The sequence below is a fragment of the Lepidothrix coronata genome, unplaced genomic scaffold, assembly GCF_001604755.1.
Source record: "Lepidothrix coronata isolate B3197 unplaced genomic scaffold, Lepidothrix_coronata-1.0 Scaffold147, whole genome shotgun sequence".
NCBI lineage: Eukaryota > Metazoa > Chordata > Aves > Passeriformes > Pipridae > Lepidothrix > Lepidothrix coronata.
In genome coordinates, this window is record NW_016690327.1 from 2,011,668 (window position 1) to 2,039,520 (window position 27,853).

The following is a 27,853-nucleotide window of genomic DNA, read 5'->3' on the forward strand; positions in this document are numbered from 1 at the left end:
GCTGGAGCACAGGCTCCCACCTTGGCATACGCATTATTTAACAAAACAAGACATCACACCTAGCTGCTATTAAAACTGTCCCTTACCTGTCACCTGCCACCCTTGCTAAAGTGGCACTTCCCCCCAGAACACTGAAATGACCCACACAGACAAGCCAGGGCAGGATTAGTGGTTGGTTTTACTCAGGTATTTAGATATCTTTTTATTGCCATCTTCAGTCATGGTTCAATAAATACAAAATTAACAAAAATGTCAATAGATTTTTATTACATTTATTATTGTTGTTATTATTATTATTGTTATTATTATTATTAAATATTCCAAACCAACTGAGATTCCCTGGAGATGTCTGACTATAGTTCAAACATGAGATGCACACAGTGTCTCTTGTGATATTATATTACATTTATCTCAAGCTTATAAAAATATATATTGACTTCTTGAGTGTGTATTTACAGTATTTAACAGGTGGCTAATGAATATAAAAGCATCTGGAGATGAACCAACTTGATTCCTGTTTGGTTTCATGTGAGGGGGGTGTTGCAGGTGCTGCTCCCACAGTACTGGGACTCTCCCAGCCCAGGGAGGAGGCAGGAGCCTCACGCTGTGCTAGAGGCTGGATGGGAAGAGACCAGAATCATTTTGAGGCATTTCCCTTGGTTGAGCAGCTCCAAAACAGCATTGCTAATTAATTTAATTATACCACTTCCCTAAGGAGAGGGTCTGAGAGGATGCAAGTTAATTTTAAAATCATAACAACAATCTATAGTCTAATCTACTCATTTTGTTATTCCATGTTGGTGAGGAGCTCAATTAAAAGTGTTTACTGTTGCAAGAAACTGGGCTAGGAGCATGTTTCCATTGTGGGCTTTCCTTTCCTTTCTTGAAGGAGAGGCTGGGAAAGCCAACGACTCATGTTCCTGCCGAGTTCGAGCCCATCCCAGAACTCCTCTCCTGTGGGACCCCTGCCCACACTGTCACGGCTGTTTCCCACAGAACCCACGGCCCTCAGCCAACCACCAGCCACTGCAGCCCAGGGAAAAGGCCATGACTATACATAACTGTGCTGAGGTCTATCTCTTTTCAGCTGGGCAGCATCTGTAGGGACAGAGGAGCAGATCCCAGCAGCTCTGAGCACAGCCATGGGTGGCATCCACAGCTGGCCCCTCCTCGCATCCCTAACTCTGGAGACAGTGTCTGTCCTGGGGGGTTTGAGGGCACACATCACTGCCTGCTCATGGCCAGATCTGTTGCCCAGACTGAGGCACTATCACCTCATCACCAAGTCCTGCCTGTCCCCAAGCCTTTTTGACAGCAGCTGCACCAGCCTGGAGCCAGCTCCTCCAGCAGCCACTTCCCAGGGTAGCTCCTGCATCCCAATGGACAGGATGAGCAGGGAGAGGGGGAGAAGACCTGGAATCAAACTGGTTCAACCCCCTGCCTAGAGACCTGTAATATACTTTCTCTATAGATAAAATGTAAACATGAAGAACACATAAATTGCACTTGATCCTTGGGATTGGGCATTTCACCAAATGCAGGGCTCAGTTCACTGCTCTTCCTCTTCGGGGTGGGAAACAGTGGGATGGCAAGTGACCAACCTGACTGGACATGGGCCAGACTTAATTTATTTCTGCTAAAACCTCTAACCAAGAGACATTGGGGAGTGTTGTTTGAACTACAGAGGGGGTGGGAAGGAAAGAGCTTGTTTTGCTCACAGTGTGTGCGGGCAGAACGATCACCGTGCTGGACCCAAGGGCTGCCTCAGGGCCCTTCACTCAATCCTCATTCAGATCCCCATCCTCTGGGAGCAGGCTAACAGGAAGGTCTGACTGGAGCAGATTTCCAGCCTCACTGTGAGCATCTCCCACAGCCTTCATCCCGTTTGTAAATCTTTGCCTTTCAGCATTAATAATTCACTTGCAATACTTACGGATGATAATAAATGCCCTACAAAACTCCGTACAGGGCTGCAAAGACCCATCTAATGAACTAACTTCAAGGAAATTGTATTATTAAGGAGATGCTATTTATGTCTTCGTCAGGGATCAGGCTGCAGCCATGGGAGCTGCCAGTGTGCCAGGTAGGCAGCACTGTGCTCACAAAACAAAGTGTGGATGTGCCCTGGACTGCCTGATGTGCCCTGAATTGCTTGGATGCAGCACCATTTGCTCTGCTCTTTACCAGAGACACCGACTGAGGTGTCAAACACTCAGTGAAGTAACTCTCAGAGAAGAAGAGTGGGAAGGCTGGGAAAGGCTTTCCTTCAGCACAGATGGGAAAGTCACCTCCCAGGAGCTGGGTGAGAGCTGTGCTCTGCTCCCTAAAAATAAAAGCAGTAAAAGCTCCTTGTGGGGTTGCTGGGATCTGTCAGGTTGCATAAAAGTATCCATGGATTCACCAGCAGAATGCTAGATACAGAAACATCAGCTCTGGATTAAGACAGTGCACAAAAGTCCATCCCACCCTATGAACTCAATTACCACCTAAAACGGCATCACTACAGTTTGACTCATCTTACAAAACAGTGCCAGGGAAAGCCACACCCACCCAGGCACACCACATTATCCCAGGAATCCTGGGCTGCCCCGGCTCAGGGGATGGAAGCCCTGCTCTCTTGCTACATGGAATGACGTATTTGGCAGCACCCAGATATTCCCACAGCCCACCTGAGACCACCAGGTTTCACAGACAGGGCTGGCTGGGGCCAGTGGGCAGCTCCTCCCCAGGAGTGCCAGGCTGGTGCTCTGCACCTTTGCAGGGCACTGCTTCACACCTGCACCCCTCGGCCGTGCATCTGGATCACCTGGGCCCGGAGGGTCTGGATCCCACTCAGGATGGTCTTCTGGTGCTCCACCAGCATGATCCCCAGGCTGAGGATGTCTCTGCAAAATGAGCCCCATGTCAGCCAGGACAAACCAGCCCTGACTGCCACGTGCCCCGACACCGACTGCTCCCAGGCAAGGGCAGCACAGATTCCAGACATGCAGGAGTAAGAAATCCCCAACCTTTTGTCCCAGCTGAAGCAATACTGACACTGAGCAGGAATCCCGGGCTCACAGGAGCCTGTAGCATGCCAAGCGTGGGACAGCTCCAACCCCGCCACCCTGTGCTGTGGCACAACAGCTTATCAGTAAATCACACTGGATTGGGCTCTGCTCTCTGGCAGGGGAAGGAAACACTGATCTCGCTGTGCCCACAACACGAGGTTACAGCCAGGAAACAAGGTCACTTACTGGGCTGTCATCCTGGCCACTGACTCCAGGTAGCAGTAGCCCGCAGCAGTGAAGTTGTCTTTGTACCTGCCCATTTCTATTGTTTCCAGCCACTCGCCTACAGAGCTGAAAGATGGGAAGGCTGAGAAGGTTCGCTCGGAGAAGGGGATGGATGTGCCATGGGACCTGCCAACAGAGCAGGTGGTGAGGAGGAAGTGGGGCACGGCACAGCAGTGGGGGGACGAACAGGCACAGCAAGAGAGTGGTCACCTGGGGCACGTGGAGCTGGGGCACTTCGGGGGCTCCAGACTCTGCACCAACTTGCTGAGGACATTGTGGATGTGGGAGAACTTGGGCCTCTGGCTGCGGTCCTTCTGCCAGCACTGGAGCATCAGCTGGTGGAGGGGTGGCTGGCAGTTCGCTGGGGCGGGCAGGCGGAACCCGTCCTCCACAGCCTTCATCACCTGCAGTGAGGGGGACGTGAGGGGCTGGGGTCAGGTGCTGCAATGCAAATCAAAGGCAAACTCTGGGGCAAACTCTGAGGCAAACCTCCCTCCTCACACCCCGCCCAGGAGCAGCAGCAGCTCCTCTGTGTGCCGCAAAGCCACCACACACCATCAGCAAACACCACACCGTCATCTACCGCGCGGCCGCGGGGACTCACGTCCTGGTGGGACATGTCCCAGTAGGGTCTCTCGCCATAGGACATGACTTCCCACATGACGATGCCGAAGCTCCACACGTCGCTGGCCGGGCTGAAGTGGTGATACTGGATGGCCTCGGGGGCTGACCACAGCACCAGGCTCTTCCCACGCTGGACGGGCAGAAGGGCAGGAATGACGCGCTCGCCCAGCGGGACGTGGCCAGTGCTGGCAATTCCCAGGTGGCCATTTATTGGTCAACATGCCCTGCCTGGCACCACAAACCCATGGGCCACGAGCACGTTTAGTACTAAGAGAAAACTTTTCCCTCAATTTGTTTAAAATGACAGTGCAACTGTACACTACATGGGAGTGCAAGCCCTGAAATATTAATGGGAGAGGAGAGTGTCCCCAGGAAGAGCTGATGGCATTTTATACATTAATATTTAATGAAAACCACCTCAGAGCTGCACAAACACAAGTCCTTTTGCCCTGACTTGTTCTCCTGTAATGAACCATCCCCATGCTGGCACCTGCATAGCCCTCTGCAGACACACTTGGGGAAGCAGGTGACAGAGACCACTGCTAATTGTAATTAACAGCGGGGAGACCTTGACCCCAAAGCCACACAGCCCTGCTGCAGCACAGTGGGAAAAGCCAGGGCTCCTGCTGGGCTGTCCATCCTGTGACTCTGCAGGAGGCTCCATCCCCACGGCACACCAGGGCGTGGCTGTGCAGCGGGGCTGTGGCTGGAACAGGCGTGGTGCTGGGCTGCTGCTGTGCAGTTCCCTGCCCGAACACATTGGATTTCTGAGAAAGAAGCTGAAGGTGCAGAGGTCCTGTTCATACCTGAGGAAGGAAATGGGAACTTAGAAAAAGTGTTGACAACTGAATGTGGAAATGCAGCTCACCATGGTGGAGAAGATGGTTTCCATCTTATCTTCTTGTGGCCGTCTGAACCCAGTGATCTTGCACACCAGGCTGCTGCTCACAAGGACCTTGTGTGCAGCCAGGCTTTTGTGCACGTAGCCCATCTCTGCCAGGTACGCCATGCCAGAGGCAATGCCCTGCAGCATGCAGACGAGCTGCGAGCCCGTGAACTGCCCCTCGTGTTTCTTTGAAAGCAGAGGAGGAAAAGCCAAAGGTGAGCAATGGGGACACAGCCAGCAGAGCCTGAGCTGGGCAGACCCCCCAGAACTCACCCTGAGAAAGGAGTCCAGCAGGCCATTCCCCAGGTACTCCATCACTATCATCATGGTGCTCCCTGCACAGACAGACAAGGAGCACAGCGTGAGTGCCACCATCACTCAGGCAGTCTGGACACCACAGGGGTTAGAAATCCAGGTGCCAATCCCTCCATTGCCTTGGAGAAGACAAGGACTTTATCTTGGCCAGGCTGCAAGGAGCAGTGGGTCCAAGGCTTTCCTGTCATTCCCAGCTAGGATCCTACTGAATTCCAGTATCAGAAATTCCTTTCATCGAGACTCTGAACCACATCACAAAGGACAGCACAGCCCAGCGAAAGCAAAAGCACCCAGCTCAGCCAGAATACTTCCTTTCCTAATAAAAAGCCTAGTTAGCACACGTGCTCCAGTTCCTTTGGATTTACATGAATACCCATTTAACTGCTGCATCTGGAGCCTGGTTCAGCACACACATTCATGGGAGAGAGCCAGAGCAGTCAGTCTCATCTGTTTTACTGACAGAACCTCACTTCAATTTGCTTTTATTAAAAGTCCATGGGTTTGGTTGCTAAGCCAGTCCCACTACCTGCATTTATTAATCTAGCTGGAAGCTTTCTATTAATTATCAAAATGCAAAACCAGCTGATACACGTGGGAACATCTGATCTCCCAGGAGCCAAGTGGACCTCCAGCATCAGGTCACCGCTCCAATGCAGCAGCAGGAGTTCATTCCTGCCCAGGAGCCTCCCGGGACCCCCATACCTCTGGTGATGACCCCCTCCAGGCGGATGACGTTGGAGTGGTCAAACTGGCCCATGGTGCAGGCCTCAGCCAGGAAGGAGTGCTGCTGCTTCTCCGAGCAGCCTGCCCGCAGCGTCTGGATGGCCACGGGCAGCTCCCGCTTGCTGGGCAGCTTCAGGCACCCCCGGCACATCTCCCCGAACTCTCCTGTGCAGCAGAGAGATGGGTTAAACAGGTCCATGGCTGCTCAGCACCTGCCCTTCCCGAGGACCTGCCCTAGATCACCCTCGGCCTTCTCCAGAGCCCCTCGGGTGTTCTCTCCACACTCTGCTCCAGTGCATATTGTGTTTTATCCCACAGGAAGAGGATTAACCCCTCGTCACTGAGCTCATGCTCCAGAGCCTGGCTGCTCTGCCTCCCAGCTTGACATGTGCAGGGCCTTCTTTCCAAGGAGCCAAGCATGGCAGGGCCAGAGGGCTCCTGCAGTGCTTGAGGGGGAACATCCCACTGCAGAGCCACATGCTGCACAACAGGAGCTGTGGAATTCCCAACATAAAAAGCCAATATTGGCTTTACAGCAAAAAGTGTGTAGCTATGAATAGCTTTATTGATTTGAAAATCAGGTTCTTGTTGGATCAGCAGTGAGACAAACACACCTCCAAATTCCTTAGATTTAAACGTCTTCCTGACTAATTTATTTCCTGATTTTTCAAACACCAGTTTGATTCTGAAAGGTACAGGGGTTCATCTGAGCTGCTCCATGCCACAGCTCAGAGACAACCCTGTCCCCTCCTCAGTGTCCTCTCCCCTTCAACACTGTCCTTCAGCTGCAGGAAAAGCCCTTCCCTCCTCCCTTTCTCCACCTCTGCTGCTGCTGCAGCTGAATTTCTCTTCAGGAAAAGAAATGACAAAGAATGATCATGTTTCCCACATTCTGGCACACAGTACCCATTAAGGCTCTAAGGCTTGGCCAGGGGATTTTAATTTGCTTTTAAATTTTAGGCAGTGAAGTTGATGAAAATCGATAAATCATTAGGTTCACATATTTATAAATAGTTTTCATGTTGCTGTCAAACTGCCCAGATGCAGGTAATTGCTGATGCTTTCTGGTCCACATGGCACTCGCTTGGCTGTGCTCAGTGTCTCAGGAAAACACCAAGAATGTGGAACCAAGCTCCCAGACAAAATCCTTGCCACCCCCACTTGTAACCTCCACTGCAGGCAGGTGCCCCTGAGACAGGAGCAATGTCACAGCACTGCCATGGCCCAGAATGCCGGGGGCGAGAGGGGAGTGCTCTGGCTGGGCACAGGCACAGCCCCTGGCATGGCCACCACCCCGCAGAACTTGCCTGTCCTGATGATTCTCTCAATTTTTATGCTGGCATTATCCAGCTCCTTGGCAAAGAGGTGCACAGCCTGCATGGGGTCTTCGCAGGTGTCGGGGTCAATGTACGTCCTCCTGGTCGGTATTTTAACTGCAGGAAAGGCAGAAACAGCAGATGAGAAGGGCTCAGCAGAGCTTCCCCCCCCCCATCCCGGGAAACACTCCCAGCTTATCCATTTCCAGGGCTGTGGGCAGGACCAACATGCCACCTTTCTATAAGCAAAGCAAAAGACTCGGCTCTAAGGTTTCTAGGAGGGTTTTTTTGAGATTAAGTGAACCCAACTGCTCTGCTCCACTGTCACAACCCCCGGGTAAAGGAGAGTGGCCCTTTTGCTCTGGTGCAGCTCCCACCCTCCAAAGCCAATTGAAACAGCCAAGGCAGGCTCTGCTACTCCTGAAGTGCTTTGGGGAGCAGAAGAGCACGTGTGCACAGGCATATGCCAGGAATCAAATAAACTCATCAATCCTGACATCTGAATTCCCTCTGACAACTGTTGTCCGTAAAATTATTGTTGCTCAATAATCCAGAGTAGCCCCAGAAAAAAAGGCTGTTTGCTCACGTTTGTAAGAAGCTAACAGAACAATTCCTACACCCCCTGGAAGGCTGCAAATATCCCCATTTTCTCTGGCATGCAGTGATCTGCACATGGGAAGGACAGACACTGGGTCATGGAGCTGGCAAGCCCACAGTCCCCAGAGAGCCTCGCTGTGCCTGCCCCTGCTCTGGGATAATGCAGGACAACAACACTTCAAAAGTGAGGACTCAGGGCTGCTTTGGTGGGAGCTGGGTTATTAACAGCAATAAATTGGGGATCCCCACAGTCACACCAGCCACTTACAGTGGAAGTACAGCTCCTCGTCCCCATCCTGGCTGGCTTTGCTGTACCCACACTGCCTGCAAAGAGAATGAAGATGCATTCCAGCACCTGGGCAGCACCCCTTGCCCCACCTCAAACCCCTCTGGTCCGTACCCAGCCCCGCTCACCTCCTCCAGACCATCACGCCGATCACGGTGGACACCAGCACCGTCAGCCCTGCAATGGCCACCACCACAATGATGAGGACGGGGTTCTGCTCACTGGAGGCCACTGTCACTGTGGGAGGGAAGCAGAGCCGGTCAGCTACGTGCCCTGGGGCAGGTTTGAGGAGAGGGACCACCCTGGTCACTGCTCCCATGGCCTGCCCATGTCCTCCAGCCAGCAGGGCCGTGGGAGCAGCCACCCGCTTGCTTTTCACCATCCTCACAACGATTCATGTTCTGGTTCAGCTTTATGAACTCAAGCTGGTGGGATCAGCCCAACATGCTGGGCAGTGCTGCAGGCACAGATGGAGCAATCCAGTGCTGCTGCACTAGCTCCTGGTTTTCTTAATCAGAGCTGAGAAGATTCCTGTTTATCAGAGGGACATATCAAAATTTATGGCTTACAAATAGTTTTCCTTCATCACACTAGCTCTTCTCTTCCTGCTTTTGCAAACAGGGGTATTAAAAAGCTACATTCTCTATAAAATTTTTATTGGCTTCAATTCATTCTGAAACGTCTTCTGTGTGGCAAATGGAGGCAATTTAAAGCCCTGTTAAACACAATCTGCAGGAGTCGTACTGAGTCAGCCAGCTCAGGCTTGCACTTCCAGCCAAGGTGGGGGATTGTGCTGAAGCCCAACATTCCTCCTCCAGCCGTCTTTTAGTGAAATAAGATGCTTCTGAACCACAGTTATGAATGGGAACTGAAAAGGAAAAGCCCCAGCAGACAACATTGATGCTGACTGCCCTGAACCAGCCAAGCAGAGGACAAGCCAACTGCCTACTGAGCCAGGACAGCAGCAGGGTAGAAGGAAGGGGGAGCAGTCACATGTTAAGCACATTTTTGGGTAATCTCAGCCAAAGAGCAGAGACTGTCCCAGTCTCCACACCAGAGAGCCGCTGCCCTCACTGACACTGCACTGAGAAGAGCCAGGACAGGAACCCCCAGGACAGGCAGGGCACCAAGACCAAACTCATTAAAATCCAACGGGAAAATGCAAGGACAGCAGGTTTCTGGGCAGTACATGCCCTTAGACCTGGAGAGCAGAACCAGAGGAACAGGTGCTGCTCCATAACACCAGGAGCAGCTGGGGCAGGAGCTGTGAGCGCAGCATCCCCATGGCCCAGCTCAGAGCCCTGACAGGGACAGAGACACGAGCCTTGCTGCACTTACATTCTGCCAGCGTCTCCACTTCAATGCCAGGGTTGTAGTTCCCATAGTCTGGAGAGGAAGATGTTCGGATTTGGAAGATATAGAGGGTACCAGGTTTCAGGTTATTGACCGTCACGGCCGTTGATGTGGTTTTCACAGTTGAGTAACTTTGATCTCTCTGATCCTGTGAAATAATGAGATACCTGAGATGGAGCTGGACTGACAGCTGTGCTGCAGAGCCAGCACAGCACAGCCACATCCTTGCCTCTGGGCCCTGTCAGGAAGCCTGTCCAAGCAGCCAAGCTCCAACAGAAACAATACCTTCACTGGATGTCTCATTAACAGAAATTACATGGGAAGGTCACAGGAAATGGCAGCTAGAGCTGGATGAGGTGCTATGAGAACGGGGGAGGATGGAGTGGTGGAGAGCAGCTGTGTCATCCTGCACAGCTCCTTCCCCCTGCACCAGGGCTCAGCTGTGGCACTGTCTGGCCCCGTCCTGCTCCCCTGCTGCAGTCATTTAGTCCTGGAGTAAATCCACATAGACTGGCAAACACTGAGGAATCACAGCTGGAAGGCGGAGCCCCGAGGAGCACCCCAGGCCAGTCTGGCACAAGCACAGGCAGTGTCCCAGCCCCAGGTCCAGCACAGGCAGTGTCCCAGCCCCGTGGTCCAGCACGGGCAGTGTCCCAGCCCCACATCCAGCACGGGCAGTGTCCCAGCCCCACATCCAGCACAGGCAGTGTCCCAGCCCCAGGTCCGGCACAGGCAGTGTCCCAGTCCCAGGTCCAGCATAGGCAGTGTCCCACCCCCAGGTCCAGCACAGGCAGTGTCCCAGCCCCGTGGTCCAGCACGGGCAGCGATCGCTCACTGCACCACTCACATCGCTACCAAATGTGTTTTCCATTTGATATACTTTTCCTCTAGAATCTCCACAGTTAAAGCAAAAGCTTTAAAAGCAAAGATTAGGAACTAAGTTGATTTTCATGTCAGCATTAAGAGCCTCATTTCAGTGAACAATTGCTAAACTATAGTTAAATTTCCTGCCCAAGCAGGACGAATCCTCATTTCATACCCCAAATATTGTGTTGCTGCAGCCCATTTGCACAGGAATTACCATCTCGGGCTCCAGCATTTGCCCTCCCCCACAGATCCCTCCTCTCAAATCTATCAGATGCTGAAAATCACATTAATATGAATCAGCTTCACGGTAGCTGGTTTCTAAATACAGAACACTGACACGTCACCTGCGCAGTGTGCCTGACGTGCCGTCAGCTCCATAACGAGCCTGAGCACACGCAGATAAGGTAATTTGCAGAACTGTGTCATAAACTGCATTTATTTTGATTTACAGCCTTGCCCTTGCTCTGCCCACCGGTATTTCTTTTAAAATTCCCAACCCACTGTACCTGTCAAAAAGCAGCAATTTTTAAAATCAAGAGACTGTCACTCCTCCTGTGTGAAGGGCCACTCACAGCTCACTACAGTGGCAGGTTCATGGCCCTTGGTCCTAAACCAGTGCAGAGCACAAGATCCAACACTGTCCCAGAGAGCAGGCTGGGAACACAGAGGCCATCTCCTCAAGGAATTCACTGTGGTGTCACAGTCCTGTCTGGCTGGTGTCACACGGTGGGTGGGTGACTGGGACTGGGATGGGGGGCACACGCAGCACCCGGTACTGTGCTCCTGAAAGCAGACCTGGCTGGCAAGAGAAGGACCCAGAGTCGACCGGGGCACAAGCAGAGCCCGAACCGGTGCCCAGCACGTACCTTCTCGTAGTACTTGACCTCGTACTCGGTGCCGTTGGTGCTGGGGAAGCCTGGCTCCTGCCACGACAAGGAGACGCTCTTCTGCTCTACTTTATCCGTGCGGATGTCGGTGACAGGACTTGGTGCTGGAAAAGTGCAGAGCAAAGGGGCAGTGACTGCAGTGCTGCCTCAGTAAAACCCTCAACAATTTAAACAGCTGCAGAGCGTGCAGCTTCTGCAGTTCTTTCTCTCTGAATCAGGACTGGAATAACTTCAAGTTGGTGACTATCCAATGGGAGAAGATGGTGGTAAAACACAGTAGCTTTGTAATCTGTGAACAGTCAGGAACACTCCAATGGAAAACTGGCAAGAATCCTAACAGCACCCTCTGCTCTCAGTGCTGCAGAGGCATCCGAGCACTGGCTCACATCCTGAGCTCTGAACCCCTGCTAAGGATTTCTGGGAAAGACAAAATGCACTCTTTGATCAGGAGAGCTGATGGGACATACCAAGGCCTCCTCAGCCACTTGGTACTGGATCTGCCCCATGCCAACAAACAGCTGGGAGCATGGGAGGGCCACCCACCCGCCTGCCCTGCTCTGAGCACAGCCCATGCCCCAGGAGCTGGCTGTGTATTTCTGGTCAGCACGTGCTCCACGCTGCAGCTCCCTCCCTGACACATGTGAACCCATTTAGTTCATCCACTGCAAGATGCACTTGTCAACTACTCCCATTTTAACCAGGTTTGGCTCCAAAACTGTCTCCAGCCTGTGCAGCCTGGTCATGACCCTCAGGCACAGCAAAAGGTGCAGAGGGATGTTGACTGTTTCCAGCTTGTCCCACTTCCCATGAAATCAGGACATTTGCTGGACTGGTCTCTGTCCCACAGAGATGCCTGTGGAGAGGAACAAGTCCCTGGAAAGCAAACTTAAGTATCCGTGAAATTTTGTATTTGTTACTTAGCTCATTAATCTTCACTGAAGAAAAAAGCCCTCCTTATGTTTTATTCATGGTGACTTGCTCCTTGATTCCAAGTCCCTTTGGCTTCCAGTGAGAGTGTGAGTGAAGCCAAAGTGGCTCCCTCCACTGTGACCCACCCTGTGGCCTGGGACATCATCAGACATAACCCCCCAGTGAATTCACTGGCCCCGGAGTTGGCCTCGAAGGAGACATTGAACTGTCCCTGCGTAAGGAACAGGGAGGGAGCTCACCCCCAGCACGAAGCACGGCAGGAAGGTCAGTGATGCTCTGTCTGTGTGCTGGTAAAGGGCCAGCACTGGCAACACCCACCTGTGGTGAAGGTTCCCCCAACTCTTGCCTCAAGTCCAGCTCCTATAAACTAAGCTAAGTGCTCCTTGCTGTGTTACATGATTCTCATCAATAAAATATCACACAACTGCCCTCCTGTACCTCTGAATCCAGCAAATGGACTGGAGAGACCTGAACGTGTGGTCTTGACTGTTAACAAAGTCATCAGGAAAAATCCCACTCACTCAGGAACAGGCTGTAGAGCAGAGCCCATGGTACATGCCAGAAAAGCAGGCACCAGCCTCAAACAGGTTTAAAAAGCATTAAAGAAAATCACACAGGCTATAAAGCATTTCACACTGTGAAAAAAATGTGTTTCCCATCAATATTTTAAGCTCCCCTAACATTGCCTCTATTCTGAAAAAGCAAACATTAAATTATTCACCACTCTGCCTGATTTTATAAACTCCATTCCCTTGTACGTGGGTTTTCTCCTCTTGATTAAGCAGAGCAGCAGCAGAACAGGCATAAAACTAGATGTGGGACCGTGTCCCTCCCTGGAATGATCCACTGTATCCAAAACCTGCCCTCAGTGAGGGCACCAAACGCCTCTGTGCCCTGCCCTGCTTTTGCCCAACAGAGCCACCTCTCCCCTTCCTCACCAGTTACTGACATCCCAACACAGAACACGCCCTGGGCACCATCCCAGGCAGCTCCCACCTCAGAGTTCTCCATTCCAAACCAGAGAAGCTGCCTCTCAAGTCAGCAGGCAGCTCTTTCAGGGCAAAAACCCCAGGAGTGCAGACCCTCACCCCGGAACCAGCTCATCCCACTGCCCCACTGGCCCCTGGGCACTGCACCAGCCCCGGCACACGCAGGGAAATCTGCTTCAGAGGACCGAATTCCAGCCAAAATGCCTTCTCCACTCTCAGGAAGAAGGATGCATTCAAGCACTGGCTGCATTATTAATCTGCAGCAGATTTAAAAGCCCTTTAAGGCAGGAGCCGATCCCTGCCAGAAATACAAATGACACGGGCCCAGAGTGCACATTTACATGGCTAATGCAGCTCTGCTCCTGCAGGTAAACAGCTCTGCTCACTCCTCAAACACTTTTATTTAGTCCCGTGCTGGGGCCAGATTAGAAAAAACACAGTATTAATTTTGCCTCCTGCAGACTAAATTGCATCTCTTCTTTTCCCTGCAAATATGGGGAATGACGGCCAGTTCCCTCTGGTGACGGCTGGAGGGGAGGGGCAGCGCAGATCTGCACTCAGAGCTGGATTAGAGGGGCTAGATAGGGTCCTGTTTCTTGTTTAATTTTTCCTCTGAACCTGCATATCTGCAGCCAGAGCCCCCCTGCTGCTGCAAATGACTTCCAAGATCACGGCATGACAGCCCCCATGGGCTGTTCAGACATCACTGCTGTTCAGGCATCCCTGGAGTCTCCTTTCTCTTGACCTCTGGCCCCATCAGGCATTTCTGTGGTGGCCTCTAATGACGAGGGGCTGCAGGGCTGGGACCCCAGGAGATGGCATGCTCTGCAGAGCAGCTCCACACGCCATCCGTGCCAGCCATGGCTGCATGTCCTGCCTGCACAGGGTCCCCTCCTCACAGTGGGGTCTTACAGGCAAACTCAGCTGCACAGCTGCCTCTCCAGCAGAGGACCTTCTCCCCACCTTCCCCCCCTCTTTGCCAATGGGCACAGGTTAACCATCACCATCACTCCTTGCCCAGAGTGCCAAGGCAAGAGGAGCCAGGGCACCGGTGCCTGCAAGACAGGGCAGCCCCAGCCTGGCATTGCCCAGGAGGGGACACCTTCAGCAGCAAAAACTGTCCATGTTCCAAGAAACTTCCCAAGCCTCAGCTGCTCAGGTAATTCCAAGCCACCATCTGCATCTGGAGACTTGTCAGCTCAATGAGAGACATTGATTTTGAACAGATTACAGGATTAATTATCCACATTCTTTATGTGCATTTCAGTTCCCTCAGGAGTACACAGTGTTGAGTAAGAGGCTGAGATCCCCCCTTCCCAAGGGGAAAAGCTGCTCTGAGCAGCCAAGGTACAGGCTGGCATCACTGACTTGCTGCTTTGCTCCCTAAGAGGGCAGGGCATTTGCTGCCCATACCTGGCCTCTTGTGTCAATTCGGAGCCCCAGGCAAGGAGACAGCTCCGGAGCACTGGTCCCTCTGCCTGCACCAGACTGGAGGAACCGCTCATTATTAGACCTCCCCCTATTAAGCTCACCCTTCCCCAGCCTGTTCATTGGCTCACTGGCCTGATCTTGAGAGGCAGAAGATCTTCCCAGAGCAAAATCCATCCTTGAACAGCCAAGATCCTAATGAGAAATGACACTTCTGCCAAGGAGCAGTCTGCAGCACAGCATCCCCCAACGGATCCACGGGGGTTATGATATGAGGGGAGAGAAAGCAACAACGTGCACAAAAACATTTGATCAAGTGGTGGGAAAATTATTTATAGTAAGATCAAAGTTTAATCTCTTCAGATGAAATTGTTGGCCAATTCCTGCCAAGAGGTATGTGAGGATCGTCTGTCTCCATTAACTGTGGTTTGGCAAAGGGTTTTCATGCAAATTAATAATGTAACTGCAGGGGAATGGACAAGGACACAACAAGCCAGAGCTGACTGTCCTTTGGCACAGCCAACAGCCAAGGAAGGACTGACCCCTCTGGCCAGGGCCCCATCCACAGGCAGCCAGCCCCATCCACAGGCTTCCCCTCACCTGAGGGAACAGAAATGCCAAATGAGAAACAGAAGGGAATAATTATGACAAGAAATTGTGTCCAGAGACCAGTGCAGGATAAAGAGAGAAAATAAATTTTTTTGTTTCCAAAGGATAGGCAACATTTGAATTATCTGGATTAAGGAGGATTTTTTGTGAATGGGCTGAAAATGTTGCTCCATCAAAGGTATTTTTCTGTGATCTGTAAATTCATCTGCAGCTGGATCATGGAGCAGGCTCATCCCTCAGCAGCCCAGGCTGTCACCACACTCACTCCTTGCCTCCCCACAGCACCCGCCATAACCCCCTGAGAGTGCCACGCGTCAGTCTTTGTCCACCCCTCTGCCACCACCGAGCACCACACCTGTGCCACTGGGGAAAACAGTGGAATCAGGGCACTGCCACAGCACAGGCCTGTGGAGCCCGAGGACAGTCCCCACACCACCTCCAGACCCCGTGTGCTCCCAGCAGCAAAGCCACCGACCTGTCTTTGGAGCAGACCCACACATCCCAGAGGTGACGTGCCAGAGCAGAACAGTGCCAGCCACCGCCCCTCGGCGCAGCAGGGGCAAAGCACCGACCCCAGTCCGTGTGTGCCACCCCACACCCTGCCCGTGGCCGTACCTGCGTGGCCGGTGGACACGTTGACCTCGGCGTACTGCGGCCCCGCCAGCGGGCTGACCCCAGAGACGCCGTTGACGGCTGCCACACGGATGGTGTAGTTGACGTGAGGCAGCAGGTTCACCAGGGTGACAGTGCGCTCCACCAGCCCTGTCTGCTGCGGCACGAAGCCCACGCTGCTGCCACACTGCTCACAGCGGCCCCGCAGCGCCGCCGGGCACCGACCACACCACAGGCTGTAGGTCAGGTCGCTGCGGCCGCCGGCGTCGGCCGGGGCACTCCACTGCAGCACCAGGGACGACTGCCGCAGGCTGTACACCAGGTTCCTCGGGGCAGAGGGCGGGCCTGGAAACAGAAGAGTGTCTTTGCACAGGTGCCAGGACAAACCTATGGGTCCTCTGGGAGCAGCAGCACAGGTTGGCAGACCATGAGAGCGTGGTCCTGGACAGTCCCATCACGGGATGGCACAAGGGGACACGGAGGCACTGGTGTGTGCAGCACAGTGGGACGTGGGACAGAGGATCCCTGCTGGAGTGACGTGTGTGCACCACAAGTCACAGTTCACACTGTGTGTGAGAAGCACCCCACTGGACCCAGCACCTCCCCAGGGTTCGGCCCAGGGGCCCAGGAGCGCACCAGTGGTCGGACACTGCCCAGCCACGCCCGGCAGAGCTGGAGGGCTCCTCATTGCTGCGCCAGCAGCTGGACAGCATCCATCATTGAAGCAGCTGGAGTCCAATCCAATTAACTAGAGGCCATTTAATTAAAATCTGTGAACTATAGCGACTAAATGACTGTGCCCCAGTTTTACCAGGGAGTTTGAGAACCCTGACCATGCATCTGTCTCATCAGACTGCAGACTCAGCCTGCGAGCTCCATGGCACAGGGACAGCCCCTCCATCCCCTCCCCACCGCAGCAGCACCCCAGTGCAGACAGGATCCCCAGGGATGTGCTCCCACAGGTGAGGACATAGTGCAGGCAGGGGACAGCCTGGGACAGCCCTGGGTACCCCCCGGCCCTGTGCTGTAGGACAGACACAGTGCCTGAGCCCGGTTCCCTCGCCACAAGGAGTGGCCGCCCCGGTGAGATGAGACATACGTGTGCAGGACGCGGATGGTGGGTCTGACGGAGACCTGGAGTAGTTCTTCTGGCACGAACAGAACGTGGAGGCTTCCTCGTGCGTGAAGCTGTGCTCAGGGCATGGGGAGCAGAGAGGGAGATGGAGGGAGACCTTGTAAAATCCTGGAAGACAAGCTGAAAGAGAGAGAGGAGTTATGGGAAGAGCACCACAAGCTGACTGGGAACACATCTGATGACTGCATTTCCCTGTTTCCTGGGACATCTTTTGCTGCTGCTGGCCAGCAGACACCACCCTCCAAGCTTTCCTTGAGCATCTACATGATTCTGGCACAAAGCAAGGTGTGCATTGGTTTGACCCAGAAGAGACATTTGGGTAGCTCTGCACTGACTTCCATAGTAAATGTCACTCCCTACCTAGGGCACTAGACAAACCAGGAAAAACTATCAACCATTAAAATTATTCCCAAAACTTCCAGCTCCCTCTTTAGATTTGAGAAACCAAACCAAAACTAAGATTACATTCATAGAATGGAGACAGAGCTTGCTTTTTCCTTTAGTTAGGCAGCACTGACCACAACACAGGGCAGAAATATCACTGCATCAGGCAGGACAGGAAAATCAATCCTGTTTACAAACATGACAGGATCCAAGCACTAAGTCCAGAGCCCCCATCCCTTGGATGTGCCTGTCACACAATTCTGACATTTCATCATCGGAATTTGAACATTTCCATTTAGAAGCATCTTTCAGACTGTTCCTCCCTGTTTTCTAACAGCCAGATGTAACTTTACCAAAGTATCTGTCATTAATAATGTCACAAAATGCCCCAGTTTACACATCCCAGGAACAGGCACCACAACCCTGTGCGAGCACATCCCACAAGGAGTCGTGGGCTTTACTTGCTAATTTTGTTCCTTGGCTGTCCAAAACTTGCCCTTGAGAAGAACAAAGGCACCCAGCACATGTGATGCATCATGTGTGTGTCTCTGTTTCTTTTTTCAGATAAACTCCCACCCTTTTCCACCTCGTCCTACGAGTACTTTTCTTGCTCTGTTTTAGGTGTCCTTGTCATTTTGCAGTGCTCATTTCTGCAGTGGGTACGTGTCAGTTCTCGAGAGATCAGGTCATCAATTTATAGAATGAAATTCTCTTTTCTGTACACTATTTTCTATCCTGTTCCTTGTCCTCTGGTACTACCACAACTAAATTGTTAAACAATAAAATTCAATAATTCATTCTCCCAGAGGCAAAGAGAAGCAGCCATATGGGTCAGACGGATCAATCATCTCTCTGCAGCTCCACCACTGCTGACCACAGAAGCTCCTCAAGGCATGCCTGATCCACGTCACTGACAGAGAGAGCACGTTCCCCCTTGGATGTAACACTGCCTGCACACACAGTCAAACCAGCAGCAGAACAAGCCACACTGATTTGTGCTGCAGGTTGGCTGATTACCCAACACAAAGCAACCATGGGAAGGGCTCCTCTTACCACCTCATCTGACACGGCTCCTCGGACGGGAGTGGATGTCTCTGTGAAGAAACAGCAATGATTCCCAGCCTGTGCCATAGGGACAGCAGGGCCAATTGAGGATGCAGAGCTGGAAAATGCATGATTTCCTACTCCTGTGGCACAGGACAGCTTTCATTTTCCCTTCCCAGCAAAGTCCTGCCAGCAGCAGAAGTGCTGCATGTGCCAGCGTGGATCAATAACGACTGTGGCCTCACTCAAAACACCTATACTGGCATCTATAATTAACACCACAACTTGGTTGTCTTCCAAAATCAATTCCTTTCTAGTTTTTGTCATGGAATTGTATCTGACGAAGTTCATCTGCTTTAATGTGTGTTAATTTTCTCTGTTGAAGCAGACATTCATAAAAATGATCTTTAGGAAAGCCACACCTGGAAGAACACGCAGCCAGCACCGGGGGGTGTTGCAGTGAGAACTAGAACAGCACCTGGGGGGCTGAGGTGCCCCAGCAGCCTGACAAGAAGAAAATTAAATACACAAAAATATTTAGTAAGACAGTCTTGAAATATCTAACAGAGTGCATTTGCTGAATCCAGCCAAGACTGACAGAACCTTGTTGCTATTTATGCTGGAATGTTCCTCAAGGACACACTGAAGCAGGCACATCCACTGAGCCAAGTGCAATTTACTGTTGTCTCTCTCAGTTCCCTAATGGATCCACCAAACGGTTCCCAGGGAAGGACTGGCTGACCGGCCTCTCCAGGACACCCCGTACCTGCCGAGCACTTTGGCTCACACAAATCCCTCAGCAAGACACGTCCCCACAGTATTTCAACAGCACATCCAGCATGTCCAGCCAGCAGCCAGGTATCCATAACCTTAACCTGACAGGAATTCTGCAAACTACTTGTGATGCTTATAATTTTTGGAGTAGTTTGCTCTGAAATTGTCATGGAGCAATTTGTGTCTGGCTCTGCCGTGATTTCCACAGCCATAATTATTTCAGACATACTGTGAACCAGTGATGTAAATACAATCCCAAAGCCTGATAATTACTCCCCAGAGACTGAAGAGAGAGCCCATTTTCCACAGGTGTTCCATGTGCATGGCTGATGGGAAGCAGCACCCACCATTCAGCATTACAGCTGCTGCAGGAGGTGTCACTGATGGGCAAGGCAGATGGATATTCCAGATTCATTCAGCAGAAAGCTCTCCACCCCTTTGGACTGTCACTTTGCCCAGGTCACAAAGGGGCTCCAGCCATGTTCTGATAGAGCACAACACCCAAGAGGAGAAAGCCAAAATGTAGCTCACGCAGGAAACCAAAGTACAAATTTCCACAGTGATTATTCCTCCAGTGACAGGCACAGATTGGCTCCCACAGCCCCTGCTCGCTGCCCTGATCCCACCCCACAGCCCCTGTGGTGTCCCCAGCTCTGGCCCTGCCAAGGACCAGCTCGGTGCAGCCGTGCCAACCCAAGCACAGGGCCTGGCTGTGGGATGCCCACGGCTGCATCTGTGATGAAAGTAAAACCTGGGGCTTTGTGCAACTTACAGAGTCCCAGGAGGAAAAATAAACTTATTATGCATAATCCTCCAGTATCAGTCAGCAGATAAAATACACTCCAGGAGCACATACAGGTTTGTAAGCTAATGTATAAAAGATGAAACAAATAAAAAGCCCCAAGTGCTGTACATTTGTCAGAGCCCCTTTGGAGCAGTGGTGCAGGACAGGAGAATGGACAGGAAAAAGCTTGGCTTTCCTGCAGCAGGCATTAGCAGGGTCTGAAGGCCTATTTGTTTTTTTTTTCATCTCTCCTAATTTCACAGTGAGGGCACAAACATTATCTTGGCCCAGCCCTTTTGGCACTTAAATCAGGATTACAGGGATGCCAGCTCTGACCGAGTTCAAACACCTTCCCCAGCTCACCTCCTGCATCCCCAGCTGCGCCACAGCTGCCGTCAGTGCCACAGCCCTGCTGCCACCATGGCCCTGCCACGCCACGGGCACCAGTGGCAGCAAAACCCCCACCACCTCCAGTCCACCACCCAGACCTCTCAGGCCCACAAGAGCTGTGACAGAGACTCTGGCCAAGAAGTTTCACCAGCAGACTTGTACCTGTTGAGCTCTCCAAAGCCACGGGTATGGGACCACAGTGGTGCAACCAGGTGTGCTGTGCCATTACCTTACCCCAAACTCCCACTGTATCCACCTGCCTCCAGTTCACGGGCTTTTGTCCTCACTGAAGAATTTCCACAGCCCTGGCTGCTTTCATCAGAAAGCTTTTAAAGCTATTCACTTAGCACTATGCTAATGCAGGGCTGCAAAACAAACACAAAACTTTCAACCCTTAAAAACTATTTTCTGATATTTAACCAGACATCAGACGCTGCTTCACAGAGAGTGACTAATGACCTGCTTTCTGTGAGAGGGGAGAAAAACTTAATTATGTCCATTAAATTACTTCAAATATTTTTCCTCTGAGAATATGAATTATTTAAACTCAACACAGAGAAACCTGAAACATTAGCAAAAGCCTTCTGGGACTCGCTATGTAAATCCCCACTTGAAACAGATGGGGAAAGCATGGCAAGCTGCCACGCAGCCACGGAAGCAATCAACAGCACCGAGATTTCAATTCGATAGCTAATAAGGTCTTCTTAAGGAGAAGCCACTGTCCGGAGCTCTGGGAAGAGCATCCCACTGCCTGGAAGGAGGAGGCACCATCAGCACAGTGTAAAACTGAAAAGCCTCGAGTTGTTCCTGAGGGACAGATCCGATTCCGCTGGAAAAGCTCACTCTCCTATCGTACCACCCGCCTCAAATGCAGGAGACCTCTACCTGTCTGGGACTTATTCAGCTGTTTTCTCTCAATCCTTATTGGAGGTGAAAAAGGAGAGGTCCAAGGTATCACTTGGACACAAGGCATGGGCAGCAAAGGGTCTTTTCAGTCGTGTTTTACTGAAGAACTCATCCCCTCTGCCAGGTCCCAGGTGGCAGTAAGGTGCCCAGGGACAGCATTAGCCCTGGAACTCTCTTTGTTCAGAGACTCACACACTCCAAGGAGGAGCACAGCAGCCAGTATCCCACATTCAGGGTTGATCACACACCTGGCTCTCACCTGCCTTCAAAAGTGAGATGGAAGTAGTCACAGACCCTGGCTGGTTAGTGGGACACCCATTAAGGCACATCCATCTTTACAGCTGTCATTAAACGTAACCTTCTGAGCTGCAAAGTCACCACATTATTAAACAGTGTCCAAAGCATGACAACAGCAATCTTAATGTTCCAGACTAATTTTAACATTACAGATAAAGCTGTGGGAAATGCCTGATGGCATCCAGAGCTCTAGCACATCTGCACAGCCAGCACCGTGCTGCAGAGCAGCCCCGGGCAGCGTGTCCCATGTTCCCAACCACCACCCTCCAAATGAAGGTCTGGTGGTTTGCTGGGGAGCTGCCATTGCCTAAAGAAACATATTGCTGACAATAGGCAATTCCACTTGTCCAAGCTGTGCTCAGGCACCTGAGTGGTCTGGCAGCAGTACAGACTGACACAGATAAAAAACTGCCAGAGGACACCAACGGCCACCTTTACCTCTGCATCCCCCATCCTTCTCCTCAAAGCCGGGGCCGCACGTGCATTTCCCTATGGGGACCAGCCACTCGCCCTCAGTGCTGCAGTGCATCCGGGGGGGATTATCCACATCCACCTCAGCATGAGCGACACAAGTGCCCTTAACTTCCACCAACGTCGCAAAGGCCGTCTCTGCCACCGTGTCTGGGAACACGGCCAAGTTCTGCACGGTGGTGAGGCATTTCTTGTAATAGACTCGCACAGAGACCAGCGCCACACAGGCGCCCATGTCCTGGAAGCCCAGGTGGAAGCCTCTCTTGCTCAGGTGCCCTATCTCCCTCAGCTCGGTGTTCAGCTTCATCTTGCGCTCGCCCAGGTCCCCCTGTGTGAAACTCTCATCAGCAGCGATGGTGTCGATCTTGGTGTGTTTGCTCTCATGGACGCTCCGGCCCAGGTCGGAGTCAGACTCGACATAGTACAAGTTGAAAGTCTCCTTGCAGGTGCTCATCACGCCAGGGATGCTGTTGCAGTCCCGCAGGGTGAACTTGAGCTCGATGAAGATCCTCTGACCGTCGCGCCTGGCGATCCAGCCCGTCTGCAGCCAGTTGTTCTGATTCGGCTCCATGACATTGCACACCTGGTACGTGCGGATCGGTTTGTAGTTCTCATCCACGCCGCTGATCTCTTCCCACTGGGGACAGAATACAAAGGGCTGTAACAGCTCAGGAGCTGCCCCGGCAGAGACACACCAACCTGTATAAATGTCACCACCACAAGCCTCCCCACCACAAGCCATTATGTCGCAGACACAAGAAGTCCTCAGCCGGCCAAACCCACTGGCTGCAGTAACCCAGCTGCTGGACCACCTAACACCTGAGCTTTCTGCAGAGATGCAAATATAAAGACACAACCAGAAAGGCAGCACTGCCAGCAGACCTTGGAAAACAAAGCCTGATTCTGGACAGATCCTCCACTGAGGAGCCAGAGGCCTTCATCTCCCACATGCTCCTTAGATTTTCTGTCCGTGGAAGGGGACATCCAGACAGCATTACTGCACAGTGTAATGCTGCATGGGCCACCCAGAGAAGTCCAAGATGTCCAAGAAGATGTGACACTAGTCACACCATCATATGAGGACATCAAACATCTTTGCAAACAGCAGCAGCAGCTTCTCTGCCAGGAGAAGTTTTAGCTGGAACAGGACAAATCCTCTGACTGCAAGTGAAATGGTGTTTCCCCAAAGCTACCAGCAGAGATTCTGATCAGTGAAATGATGATTCAACCCTCACAGCCTGAATGACGACCTGGCAATTTCCCAAAGCAATTCTTTCTGGGGGTAAATTTATGCAAAATAGCCAAAATGTACCCAAAACAGAGTTTCTTCTGCAGACAAACAGCTGGGCCACACAGATGACTCCAGGATCTATCACTATTCCCTCTGAATGCTTTATTTTCATTCCAGAAAAGCAGCTGTAGACCGACCTCAGCAGCAAAGCCAGGACCAGATCAAACAAACCCTACATGACACAGAGCTCCTGACAACTCCCCCAGCCACAGCCCTGAGATTCCAAGGGCTGGACTGATCCCCAGACCTCATGCTGGTGTGCAAACCACAACACAAAGCCTTAACTGGCCGGTGTTTATCTGCTTGTTTTAGGAGTGTAAAATCCATTTCGAGGAGGGACTCCACACTAGTTGCACTCAGCCAACACCTCTCTGTTCCCTGGGGTGCCCGGTGACAATTTGCCCATTGCCCCTGGAACGAGGAGACCCCGCGGCTGCCAGTCCCCACCCCAGCTCCGTGTAAGCAAAGTGCTCATACTACAGGACTTCAAATGCTGCTGAGCACCAAGAGGCCAACAGACCCTCTCGGGTGGTGCAGGGGGGCAGTCCCACCATTGTGCTTACCCCGTTTGATGGGTGCGAGGTCCAGCCCAGCTCTGCCTGAGATTCCTTCGAGTCCAGCAGGACAACTGCAGGGAAGATAACATGTTAGCAAACCCACTGACACAGGAAACGCCGGTAAAACCCACCCAAGTCCAACCACTGGGAAGCTCAGTGCCATGCTGTGCTGGGTCCCAGGGCACGGGAGCAGCTCCCGCCCCGACTCCACCAGCCGTGTCGTCACCGTGTGAGGACCGTGCGCTGCAGAGCTCCCACCTCGCAGGTAGCTCACCAGTGCCCTAACGAGTGTTCCATCCCAGGGACGATCCCTCTGACACCGCAGCCAACCCCGCCACTCTGCCGTGCCTGTAGCGTGCGGATACTGGCACTGAAAGGTACCGGCGGCTGCTTTGAAACAGGGATTTCCCTGGCAGACGACACCCTTTTTCCACAAAACAGCCAATTCTTTCTTTGACAGGAAGAGCTATGTTCCTCAATTCACAGCTTCACGATGCTTCCAGGTTGCCAGCCGGCAAACAGCCACAGCCCCGGACCGGCAGGTTGAGCCTCGTCTCGGGCTCACACACCGGTAACGCGGGGCGCGGCAGCGCATCCCGGGCGGCCGTTTCGCTCGGAGTGCTCCGGGATGCTCTGGGATGCTGTTCCCGGCGCCGGGGCCGGGCGGGTCCGTCCGTGGCGGGGCACCTCCGCGCAGACGGACAGCGGGGCTCGAACCGTGAGCCTGTCACGGCACCGGCAGCGGCGCCGCACGAGCCCATTCCGCCCAACGAGCTCGGCAATCGCGGGAACCGGGACGCCCCGGGCTGACCCAGACACTCCGCGGGGACCCGGCCGCCCTCTCCCGCTCCTCCCGCAGGTCCCCGCGCCCCGGACAGCGGCGGCACATCCGCCCCACGACCCGGCCGGCCGGCCCCGGAGCGTCCCCGCCACCGAGCCGAACCAGCCTCTCCCGGTACCGCAACGCGCAGCCCGACCCGCCGCGGGCGAACAACGTCGGGTCCGAGGCGGCGGCACCGGGCGCGCCGAGCCCGCCGCGCACGGGGGACACGGCGGTGCCGGAGCAGCGGGGACACGGGAGCGCGGGAGCCGCCCTCGGCTCGCCCGGCTCACCCTGCTCGGCGGCGGCGCGGGGCAGCGGCAGGAGCGGCGGGAGCAGGAGCGGCGGGAGCAGGAGCGGCAGGAGCGGCAGCAGCGGGAGCAGCGGGAGCAGCGGGAGCAGCGGCAGCGCCAGCCCCGTCTCCATGGCGCCCCAGCCCCGCGCCCCCCGCGCCGCCGCCGCGCGCGCGCTCCCCGCCCCGCCCCCGCCTGCTGAGCCCGCCCCGGAGGCGGGGCCGCCCCCCCCGCGGCCAATCGGCGGGAAGGGGCGTGGCCGGGGCCGGCGCGGGGCCGGTCACTCCGGACCGACTGACGGCGGGTCCGGGTCCGGGTCCGGGTCCAGGTCCCGCCGGAGGAGCACCCGGCACCGGCTCCGGGCTCGCTCCTGCCGGGACAGGCGGCACGCCACGGGCCTGAGCTTTGGGCTGCCTGCAGCTGCTGCCCAGGGCGGGGGCTGCCCGCCCCATGGAAGCCAAAGGACTACTGAGGCAAGGCAGCCCTTGGTGATGCTGAGACGCTGCGGCCACAATTAGCAGTGCTGTGCCGCCCCCATCGCCCAGATGATGTTTGCTCCCTGCTGGTGGTAGCTCTTTTCTGCAGCACAGGGCCCAGGAGAGCAGCGGAGTAAATCTCATTCCTGCCCTGGCCTGCAAAAGATGCCTGAGAATGTCAGTTTTACGTCGAGCCCTCTATCCTGCCTTTCTGGGTTGAAATTTGGTTCACAGCTTCATCCCGAGGTCCTTCAAGCCCAGCAGCTGCTGTAAAAGCAAAAGTGGCCAGAGACCCTGGGAAAAGGCAGGCCCAGGCAGAGTGGGTCCTGCCGGACCCGTGCCAAGGACAGTGCTGTGGCAGCAGGCGCGGCACCGGGAAGCTGTGGGAGAGCTGCCTGAGCTGGGGTGGTGATTCCTGGCTCACTGCAGCCTAGGTACATGCCACCAGGCCCACGGCCTCCTGTTCTGGAGGAGGAACTTGACAAGGTTTGATTACCACTAATTGTAGGTGTTGCAGGTCCCTGCAAAGTTTAGTCAGACTGAACACCTGCCAGCTTCCCACCTGATGGTGGATACCGTGACACCAAAGCTTGCTTATGTAGCAACATTTGCTCCTGTGGGATGTTCCCTTTGCTGTGATTATGTGCTGTCAAATGTAAAACATTGCAAGTCTAGAATAAAAATACTGAAGCTCCATCTGACTCAGCCCAGCCGGGCTATGGCACCCTGTGCATGGCCCCTGCTCACAGGGCTGGGTGCTCAGACCACAGACCAAGCCCCGCTGGACACCTGGAGCCAGAGGGTGTTTCCAGCTTTCCCTTCATCTCTCAGCACCTCTGCAGACAGTCACTACCTTTTCTTTCTGTGTTAACCTGGTGACAAAGTTTCCATTCATTTGTCAATGCTTTTCCCATCCTTGAGACCTCAACATGGGTCGGTGCTTTGGGTGCTGCTGCACCAGCCCTTGGAGCCAGATCCACTCCCGCTGTGCAACTGCAGCCCAGCAGCTCCTGGAACAGCCCTGATGACTGGGGGCACAGGTTCATATGATCAAAACTCTCTCTCCATCACGTTACAGGGCAGGGAAGCAAAAGACAGGGTTTATTTATAATCTTCCTCAAGTGGAAACCAGAAGAAGTGACCCGTTATTACTGGAGATTTCTCAAGCCACCCAGGAAGAAAAGTGATATTTAGTTGTCGTTAAAGGCTCAGAACTGCATAACAATTTCATGCTATGTTAACTTCTAGGTTTTCTTTCGCATATAAATTTTTAAGGAGTAAAATAGAAAAACCGAAGCACTTGACCTTTAATCACAGTTATTTGTGTGATCAGTCAAGTGTGGGAAAAAGCTAGTTTGTGCTTGAAAGATGCCCTTTAAAGCCAGATTGCTCTAATATGACACACAACTCTCACAGTGTAATACAAAGGATCTCGCTTGCCCGCCTGCAGGCACAGGAGCTCCTGTTTAGTATTCACACGCTGGGTCTTGCTGCTGGGACAGTGGAAGGTATCAATGTCATGAAGCAAATCAGTCCAAGCCCCTGGGACAGCTCCATTCACTGCCGAGCCCCACAGGCGTGAACACTTTCCTGTCAGTGAGGAGCCAAGCAGGGAAGAGGATTTTGGATGTATATGGACGATTTGATGTTAGATATGTTTCACTAGAAGAAGGGTCTGTCATGCAAATATAGTACATGGCTTTTCCACTTATCTGAAATATTATTCCAAGCGCTTATAAAATCTTTATATTAGAACAGCCAGAGATATTTTAATCAAGATTTGGAAGTATCATATTATTTTGGGGAAATGATCTCATGAATTTTTCTTTGGCAACACCAGATGACTAAAAGCCATTGCTGGGGTGAAGGAAGCAGAGCAGCCTTTAATGGAGACTATTGGATTTCTTCACTGTCAGGCACAGTGTATGAGCAGGGCCAGGCCTCTGAGCCCAAAGATGAGCCAGGGAGCAGGACAGAGGGGTCAGGGGTGCTGTCCTGGGATGGCACAGCAGACAGCTCCTCGAGCACCAGCAGCACAACAAGGGGCCAGTTTCTGCAGGCAAAGGAAGAGGAATACCCAGATTGCTTCTCACCTCTGCTGCTCACATCCAGCTCTGGGGCTGCTGCTCTGACCTGCTCCGAGGTGCTGCCAGAGCTACAGGTTGAGCCTGTGGAGACAAGCAGGAAAGCAAAGACACCAGGTCATCCAGGCTCCAGATTGCCTGCAATGAGCAGGGCCAGCCCAGAAAACGTGTAATTGGCCGAGCTGAGATATTTCCTGCTGTAAGTGGAGACAGAAAAGTAGTTTTGTCACCACAGTGAAAATAACCCTCCTGGGGAAAAAAAATCAATACAAACACCAAGGAAAGAGAATCAGAATCCAAGACCATCAATTCCTGAGATAAAGAGTTGAAAGTCTCAGTGGGAGGACAGCCAGATCTGGACTGAAAAACAAAACTTTGCTTCTTTTGCTGACAAATTACTTTTTATGCGAAAGGACAAAGGAGCCGGGAGGATGCAGGCCTTAATGTATG

At 53.0% G+C, this 27,853-nt stretch overlaps 1 protein-coding gene across 1 annotated transcript; it reads right to left on the reverse strand.

Moving 5' to 3' along the window:
* Positions 1–337: 337 nt before the first annotated feature.
* On the reverse strand, positions 338–24,976 carry EPHA10 (EPH receptor A10). Its single transcript, XM_017828259.1, has 17 exons — positions 24,484–24,976; positions 23,737–23,801; positions 21,850–22,519; positions 16,797–16,952; positions 15,701–16,042; positions 11,109–11,233; positions 9,361–9,523; positions 8,151–8,259; positions 8,005–8,060; positions 7,131–7,256; positions 5,803–5,988; positions 5,059–5,120; positions 4,768–4,971; positions 3,880–4,029; positions 3,486–3,679; positions 3,237–3,401; positions 338–2,885 (listed from the first exon to the last, which is right to left on the reverse strand). The coding sequence occupies exons 1-17, from the start codon at positions 24,974–24,976 to the stop codon at positions 2,771–2,773; spliced, it is 3,381 nt and encodes a 1,126-aa protein (XP_017683748.1). The 3' UTR covers positions 338–2,770.
* Between the last annotated feature and the right edge of the window lie 2,877 nt (positions 24,977–27,853).

What these genes read in the sequence shown, in the direction of transcription:
- EPHA10 (XM_017828259.1), bottom strand. Translation starts at nt 24,976, where the DNA reads ATGGAGACGGGGCTGGCGCTGCCGCTGCTCCCGCTGCTCCCGCTGCTC. An exon ending in AGTGGAGACGCTGGCAGAAT is followed by an intron (nt 8,260 to 9,360) that starts GTAAGTGCAGCA and finishes TCCCTCCCACAG; the next exon opens with TGACAGTGGCCTCCAGTGAG. An exon ending in GGGACATGTCCCACCAGGAC is followed by an intron (nt 3,680 to 3,879) that starts GTGAGTCCCCGC and finishes CCCTCACTGCAG; the next exon opens with GTGATGAAGGCTGTGGAGGA.